At 37.7% G+C, this 8,807-nt stretch overlaps 2 protein-coding genes across 2 annotated transcripts in view; both read right to left on the bottom strand.

Annotated features, from left to right (window-relative positions):
• The window catches only part of LOC144658187 (OTU domain-containing protein 3-like), a 9,500-nt gene extending 3,344 nt beyond the window's left edge, over positions 1–6,156 (bottom strand). The window contains exons 1-3 of the mRNA XM_078518552.1: positions 5,753–6,156; positions 3,058–3,206; positions 2,006–2,274 (exon numbers count right to left, since the gene is read on the bottom strand). Of these exons, the coding sequence (XP_078374678.1) occupies positions 2,006–2,274; positions 3,058–3,206; positions 5,753–5,958 (624 nt within the window). The 5' untranslated portion in view covers positions 5,959–6,156. The remainder of the gene's footprint in view (positions 1–2,005; positions 2,275–3,057; positions 3,207–5,752) is intronic.
• An 860-nt stretch (positions 6,157–7,016) lies between these two features.
• On the bottom strand, positions 7,017–8,627 carry LOC144657992 (protein arginine N-methyltransferase 2-like). Its single transcript, XM_078518322.1, has one exon. The coding sequence runs from the start codon at positions 8,625–8,627 to the stop codon at positions 7,371–7,373; it is 1,257 nt and encodes a 418-aa protein (XP_078374448.1). The 3' UTR covers positions 7,017–7,370.
• Between the last annotated feature and the right edge of the window lie 180 nt (positions 8,628–8,807).

Below are 8,807 nucleotides of genomic sequence, written 5' to 3'. Positions count from 1 at the left end.
CGTGAGATATCGAGGAAAAACTTCTTTCCAGAAGAGTTAATAAATAGCTAAAGGTGTTATAATCCTTATTAAACATGGGGCGCTCCGCACATTTTTCGCAGCAAACTTCATCCGGCGACTCAAGTTTTGCAGATTTGAATGTTTTATTTACATCGAAAGCGTTGTGCTGTTTAGCGTTTGTTAGGCCACACGGAGCAGTGAATTTTCATGCATAAGTCTGCAAAAAAATGATTTGAGTTCCTCGAAAAGAGAGAACACAACTTGGACAAAACTTCGTATTAAAGAAAACCCCGTTGAAGAAAACGAAAATGAAAGAGGAAGATTAGAAGAAAGCCAGAAGCAAATTGATGTCCAGTTGGAGCTCAAGAACAAATCGAACAGTAACACTCAAGGGAACAAATTCATCCCCGCTACAGCACTTTGTCTGGGATCGCCGGTCAGCCGATTTTGGCTGCTATTTTCGCCGCTGGTTTCCCGTCCATTCTCGTTTGCTAGCGCTTCATTTCCCTTTTGTTTTTCGGTGTTAGAATCCATTCTGGTTGTCCATACTTTCCACATTACTAGCAGCTAGTACTCCAAATATTCGGCCAAATTTACGAATATGGGAAGTTTTTTGTCCCCTTGAGCCACGTTCAAATCAATTCGACTATGGTTTGATTGCGAAATAATGTTTTCAGTGAATTTCAATGGACTATTTTGGTGAGGAGTCTCTGGGGGACGCAAGCTTGTGTTTCATTAGTCGGCGGCATGACCGCCTTGACAACTACGGTACTTTGATGAGGTGTGATAAGCTTGCAAATCTTTCGGAGCAAAAAACTCGGGCCTTATTTTTGCGAGGATTCCACTGCTTCAAGCAAATTAATAGGGTATATAGATTTGACGGATTTTAACGAAACTTGGCCAAAATGTTTCTTGGTTATTAACGCGCCAAAGTGTGTGAGGCTTTTTTAATATTTCAAATATTCCGCGTTTTACAATAGATTTTCTCAGCAACCAATAGGAATATCCAAAAAGCCTCACACACTTTTGTAGTCCATTACCTGCTGATTGACACTGTCACTGACAGTTTGTTTGGTCGTACGTGCGAACACGAAAGCAGGTAATTCAATTTAGCAAACATCGTCAGTGTTGCGTTTTAAGGCTTGGGCCAGCTTACCACTAGACTAAATCTTTAAAATAATTATTTCTTTAGATTCTACATTTTATTACCTTTATGGTGATATATACTTTTTCAAGGTTTTGTAAAAAGAAACGCACGTATGAACGATTTTCCAGAAGACACCCCTGAAGGTCTACAGTAACCTTAAAGGGGAAGCCTTATTTATAGAGGGGAGGGGGTGAAATTTAAACTAATTTCAAAGTAATTCAGTTACAGTCATATAAAACAAATTAAAGGGACTTTTTAATGTTTTGGTGTTGTTTAGCCCCAAAAAATGAGGTGGATGAATAATTTTAATTTAGCATAATTTCACCTGGTTTTCTTGTTCATAAATAATTTATTAACATCATAATGATATGGGAAAACCTCATTTGCATTTACTTTCAACACACTTAATTAATATACACGACTACAAAAACTAGTTTCGTCAGAAGACCTCGTCAGTTGGTAGCCATATGCTGTTAAGAATTTTAAATTTCAGACGACTTCATATAACATTGCACAAAGAATAATCCTAGTATCTAGGCAACTATAACGCTATATAAACCAAAATACAAAAATAATATTAATATAAAAATAATTGCTAACGAAATCTAAAATTACAATGAGAATAGCAGTAAACATAGCAGTAATTTAAAACAAAATACAAAATATTTCCAAAGAATAAGAAAATAGAGTTCAGTTTCTATTGTGCAACAATAATTGTTAATAAATTCATTTTGTCAGGATTACTGATTTTTGAAAAACACTTAACATTATTCAACAGCGCAGCCACCCCAACCGTAAACACCCCTGATGTCCATACTCATACCAGACAACACACATAACTATTTACAAAATACTAACCACTGTAATGGCAGAAGTTGTTTCATTATGTTTAACCCAAGCAGGTTCCGCAGTGTTATCATTAATCCGTCGAACAGATGAGTAATGTTCACCATTATGGTAAGAGATATGCAACTCGCGAACTTGTCCATTTTTGCTGTAATTTCCACCATAAATCACCCATCGAGGTTCATTCAGCTGATGTATGACAATATTGACTCCGTGGTTACGTGCAAAAGCCACAATACTATCATTTCCACCATAAGTGCTTAGTTTGGATAACTCCTGTACTGAAAGCAAAAAAATGAAACCAAGTAAAACTTTTCACTCTCAGGTCATTAACTCTACAGTCAATTCTCGCCTTGCAGACAATCCACTATTGCGGACAATGGCTATTACGGACAAAAACCAGATCCCTGGCGAAAGAGTTTGACTGTAAATAAATCCTGCTATTACGGACGCTCGCTATAATGGACACTAAACGATGCCTCGAGCGTGCCCGCTATAATGAGAGTTGACTGTAATTACAGAAGACAGCAAGCCATAGCTTATAACTACCCCATCAGATACCACCTTACAAAACAGCCACTTGTTGAGCACCGACGTACAAAAATCCCTTTCATTCCAACAACTTTTTTGTTACATCAAATTTACAAATACCTGACAAGATTACCTTGACCTTTCAAGTATAAGAAAAAAAAGAAACACACAAGTTGTAGGGGAGGTAAATAAGTTTCATATACAGAATGTACATGTATGTAGAAGGGGTACAATCGTATGCTTCTAAAGCACAGATATCCTCATGTTGTTTTTGATGCCCAAAGTTTTTACAAATAATTGACTGAATACTGATTTTTTTCTTACATTCTTGAGAGCGAGAGGGTTTTTAAATTATAAATAATTGCAATACTTTAAAAAGTATTATAACTTGAACCAACCATCCTCTGTTGTTTTTACCAACACTTTCAAATAAAACCACATTAAATTTTATAAAAGGCCTAAAAGTGATGGTTATTAATTACAAATAAGCTTGCCTTGAAAATGTCTCATTGATAAATATAATTCCCACTTACAATGTTTATCAAATGATACATTGTCCTCCATAAAAGGTTCAAAGTCACTTCTATGATCTTTCATGTATTGGACGGTTTCCCTTCTGTGTCGACCATGTGAAGTGTGGTCTCCCTCAATCTGATCTCCCAAGGCACGGAACAGGCAATTTCTAAACACAACATAGAAAAATAATGTTCGTGTAACAGGAAGGGGCCTCCCATATGAAAGGGACAGAGATGCCCATCAGAAAATTTGAATTAAACCCTTAAAGTAGACAAATCTGGGCACAGTTCAAGCCCAGAGATAACATTTTATTGGCAACCAACAACAGTATGAGGCATTAATATATAATTCTTCATTTCCAACCCTAAACAAGACCTTGATGGCTAAATTTGTGTTCTGTCCTGAGCATCCTAAGTGAGACCAAAATTACCTGAGGGGGATGACAAGCACCCCAGTTTTATTTCATATGGGGTCCCTCCCTCCTCCAGGTCCTACACTTGGTGTCATGATTTATCAATACTACTTTTACCAGGCAATAAAACCAATTAGTCAGCCCCACTACATTAGTCAGGAAACCAAAGTGAAAGCTAACCGTAAGGAAACTAGTGACATTCCACCATTTCGCCAAAAAGGGTCACCCCTCATGGCTACAGGAGTACTTTAAGGTATCAGTATACCCCAAATGACCAGTGTCCGTTGGAGCTGCCTTACCGTCTGTTAATTAAAGCAAACCCCAGCAAAGTATATATTTTCTGAAAGCTTAGGAATTGTAGATTGCAAAGATACATTTATTTTAAGTTCAAATATTAATGTTGTCCAAAAAGAGCGTGTTTTTTCCAAAAGTACCGAGGCTCATAAATCGGGTTCGTTTCCGGACAATTTCGAACAGAAAGAAGCGATCAACATCGCTATGCGTTCTTCACACCTTTCTATAAAAAACTGTGTCTGGGAAAATTGATTACTTGTCTGGTTTGTTTTTGACACGCAGTTAAACTTCAAGAGTGTAAGAAACAACTATTCTCTGCGTTAAACAGCCATAACTTTTGAAAGAAGAAAAAAAATAAAAATTCGCCGACACAGTTTTGTTGCTCGATTATCGGGCAACATTCTTGCCAAATTTCAACGAAAATTGTTGAAACTCCATTGAAAACGAACTTAAAATGTGCGCTTCTCTCGAAACTCTGTTTTCGAGATACGAACGAAAATGTATTTTGGGCCGTTCTTCCGGTGTAATGAGATTAATTACACAAGACGTGTGAAAATGACCAGGCGTTGAGCGATAGAATGAAGGTTCATTTTACTAATTAACAATATAACTTGTTCAAAGCGGTGTCAAATGTTGCTTCTGGCCGGAAACAGACTGTTGCATGATTTCATACTCACATTCTACCGCTTGCATTATAACAATTTTCGTCTCAGTGCAACAGTTTTAAATCTAAAACAACGATAACGTGGAATCACAAGAATCCTAAAGTAGTCAAAGTAAGCCGAGGAACTGCGGGTCGTGATTCCAGGTCGTGCTGTTACCCATTCAAGCGGCGAAAAACCCGTTGTCGCTAGCGCATCTGCCAAATCTTTTGTCCTTTCCCGTTTTTGCAACATTCTTCGAACTTGAGATAGGAATGGGAAAATGTTTCTTTACTGACGTCTGGAAAACTATGCATTTTGCCAGCGCAAAACACTGCAAAGCAACTCGTCGAAAACCAAGAACTCTGATAGTCACGCAACGATAGCATCGCCGCGCTCCTTTAGACAACCTGTTGACAGCTATCAACATCAAAATATAAATTATAATTAATGGCAAGAAATGTTTTTTCTTCATAACTCTGTGTAGAGTGAATCTTTTTCCATAAAATTTTTTTTGAATGAAAGGTCTTAATGAGATCTATCCGAAAATACCAAAATATATTTTTCTTTGAAATGGTCAATTTTGGGGTATACTGATACCTTAAGGGCCTCTTCATATTATCCCAGTTGACCGGGTTGGCCCAGTTACCGAGATATCGGCTCACTCCTATTTTCTTTGTAAAATTTTTGATGTGTTCATATCTCGGTTTCTGCAAACGAGATATCGGCAACCGGGAAGAAAATTTTTCCATATGAACACTTCAGCCTGGCCGCTGGGACGCAAACTTTTTTGAAAAAAATAGCTTCCCTTTCGTAACTGGGAGGTCAAAATGGCATTATTTTGCCTTGGATATATTTCCACTTAAGAAATATGCGAATTAGCTTTATAAGTAAAGTTACAAGGGTCAATAAAGCTACGATAGTCGCAAAAGATGCAACTTCATGTGTCGCAATTTTGGTTTCGTTTCTTGAATTTTATCCCCGTCAACCGGGCTAAAATTTTCCATATGAACAGACGTCAAAATCTGTCCTGGTAACCGAGACAGCCCGTTAACCGGGCTCATGTGAAGAGGCCCTAAATGTGGTTAAAGGCTCTCTTTTAAACTCAAGTATCTAAATGGATTTCATTTGGTGTGCAGCATTATAGATTCACTTCCTTTTATTTATGAATATCTCATCATTTTAACAATTTGATATTCTGTTTTCATGTTGCTCTTGCAAGGTTTTACCCAATTAAAACTTGAGTTACAAGTCAAAGTACAGTGGCATTATTCGCAATAACATCTTGAATCCTACAACAAATTGTTGCTTAATAATTTACATCAGCTCAAAATGACCTACATGTAATTGTAAAGTCTAACCTACCCGTCTCCTTGAATATCCTTGATCTTCAAACCCAAAATCTCAAGTTGATTGCTAAAGCTGGCAAAATCTTGGTCATCTTCAAGGTATTCTTTAATATTCCGCTCTTTCTTCAAAGCATTTCGCCTCACTCGATCGTCTCGTTTCCTTTCAAGCTCTTCGCGACGTTGGCCTTTCGACTGTTTCTTGTTCGTTCCGCCTTTCGTCATAGTAAAATTTCCTTGACAACTTGAATTTCGATTTCGTGCAGTTTCGTCCAGAACTCTTGCAGTAGATAGCCCGGAGATGGTTCAAGACGGATATTTATACTTAGCATAATAACAACATACAAAAGCAGCTATAAATAACTTGTTCTACTTCATCGTACAGCTGCAAGGCTTGCGGCCATGTTGCTTTTTGGTGGTGCAATGTTGTGATGTCACACTACAGTACCAATTATACCACAGAAGACCAAAACGCTTGATTACCGCTGACCATAAACGAGTCTGTGCATGTGATTTTGCTCTTTTTGTCGGGGAGGCCGGGAGGGGTTGGTGCAGTACTGAAAAAGATGCATTTTCTGAAAAAAACTTCCAAGTACAGGTGTGAATGTCGATGAATGGCATATGCGCAGTTATGATACGGCCCAGTAAAGGGGGGTCTTTATGTTCCTCATCTGAATTTTCAACCTTTCGCATCGCAATTTCAGAAGGTTTGCGTGTTGCTGTTGAAATTTGGAAATGCCATTCATACAAGGTCCCTAGCCATAATACAAGGTCCTCATCAAAAATCCACAGAGAATTGGAAAGGGGGTTTTTAGTGAAGCGTAAACGCCTATTTTTTGTTGTTGTGAATTGTGAAATAAAAATTTTATTTCCTGTGAGCCATGAACGAAAGTACTCTTGTGATTCGTAAAATCACTAACTTTTTTTCTCATGATTCATGAACAAGGTGTATAATTAAGCTCAGTTTTCATGAAATATCCAGTGTACATAGTAGTAACGGGGGGCCCCCCCCCCGCATGTCAGTCAAGTCAATTGCAAGAATTGCAAGTAATGAAGTGTTACGTACCGGTTTTTTTTTCAGACTATGGCATTCAGTTGTGAATATTATTAATTTAGTATTTTAGAGCATGAAAAACAATGATTTCATATGTATGCCATAAATTATTTATGGTAGACATCTGTTTTCTAGTACTATATGGATGAAAAAAAAATCAAACGCTGAATTATTCCTGATAAATGTTTTTAATTTCCATGAACCGTGCACAACACCCCCCCCCCCCTTTCTGACTCTCCACAAAAAACAGGCACGCCAAGAGAAAACGCGCACAAATTAGAAAAAATATTCTATTAAATTTAAAGGATGTGAAATTTGAAACAACTCCCTATATATATTAAAAATTTAAAATCGTTTGGTATTTTTAAGAAAAAAATTAAAAAATATCATGATCTTGATTTACAACATTAATTTAACTATGCACTGCACCTGTGACATTCTTATTTTTACATGTAATTTGAAGTATATAGCTCCCTTTTCTCTACAATACATATATCGTCCCCTTAACGCTTACACCCTCAAGGAGAAAGGCTAATAGAAAAATTGAATTAACCGGAATTAACTGAAGCTTATCATAGACCTATTACCTCCAAATAAAAAACTTTTTCTTGATGCTATGAATGATACTGTCATTTGATTTTTCAGCAAAAATATCAAATTCAAAAGTTACATTTAGGTGCCTCCTGTATTTAGGATTTCTCCTTAGAGTTGCAGTTCCTTTGATAAAGTTGCCAATATGGACAGACACTGGTTTATCAAGTAGAAACAGGTTTTGTTTCCAGTGAGTTCTTTCTTGATCAGGTCCTGTTGACAGTGTCACGCACTCTGATGGATCTGTGACAGGTACCCCTCCAAACGTCACACTGAACCATGAACATAGCCCATGCAATGTTTCTTCTTTTGTTATCACAAACTCAAACTTTTCTGACATGAATTCAAGATTATCCCTTGAAAATGTTGACATATCAATATCTAGAAGAACCGCACTCCCTGACAAACAATCCTGCGAATCAAGCACATAGTCATGCAAAGGTCTATCAAGGAATTCAGCCTTAGCTTTGCTGAGAAGAGGAGAAAAATCAAATCCGTATTGATTTTGCCACACAGTAATCTTCTCTTCATAGGCTTTTTGGGCAGAACAAGGTGCAATGAACAATTTTGCATTTGATGGCCAAATCACGCCATCAGACTTAAGCCATTTATCTCGTGCAAAGAGAACGGAATCAATCATAAATTCGAACACCAAGAAAGTACCCATCCACTCCGACAAAATAACATCAACTTTCTCTGGTAGTTCCACATCTTCTATTTTCCCAATGATAACAGAAATTACCTCTTGCAAATCATTTCTTTTTACGAGCTCCGTAGTGACATGTCCAATATCCTCGCTTCCATCCACAGCATAAACTCTGTGTGCTTGCCCATCTCTCGCACAAAACAAGCTTAAAATCCCTGTACCGCATCCTACGTCTAAGACCGTTTTTCCAGTAAAAATATCCAGATGTCTGTTGATGGCTTTTCGATATGCAAGAGTTCGCGATTGATCATTAAGCATTTCCAAGTGTAGTTTTAATTTTCCGTAGCTTCCAAAGTATTCTTCGTCTTGCCATTCGTGATTGTCTATGTAGTGTGAGGCATAATCTTCCTTGGTCACTACATACGACACGGGAATATATCCACATTCCTCATTCAGTTCACCCCACCACCAATCAGCAGATGCCTCGTTTAGAATCACTAATTCGTCACCCTCGGTAAAAACAAGTTGTGTATCGTCTCCAGCGACAAAATCCGATATTGCTACAACTGTTTTTGGGGAATTCTTTCTCTCACTGTCGCTCATGTCCAAACCGTCCAGAAGGAGAAACGAAAACACCCAGGCGTTCGGGCGGGCGGAGAATGGGCAAGATTTAAAGCTATTTATGTCGTTTATGTGTCATCAATTGTCCTAAGGGTGCACTGAAGCGAAAATGTGATCTGTTAGAATGCGTAACAAGCGGTAAAGAGAAAGGTGTATTATAAA

The sequence above is a fragment of the Oculina patagonica genome, chromosome 6, assembly GCF_052425735.1.
Source record: "Oculina patagonica isolate OP01 chromosome 6, crgOcupat, whole genome shotgun sequence".
NCBI lineage: Eukaryota > Metazoa > Cnidaria > Anthozoa > Scleractinia > Oculinidae > Oculina > Oculina patagonica.
This window is presented reverse-complemented; position numbering and strand designations above follow the sequence as displayed.

What these genes read in the sequence shown, in the direction of transcription:
- LOC144657992 (XM_078518322.1), bottom strand. Translation starts at nt 8,627, where the DNA reads ATGAGCGACAGTGAGAGAAAGAATTCCCCAAAAACAGTTGTAGCAATA.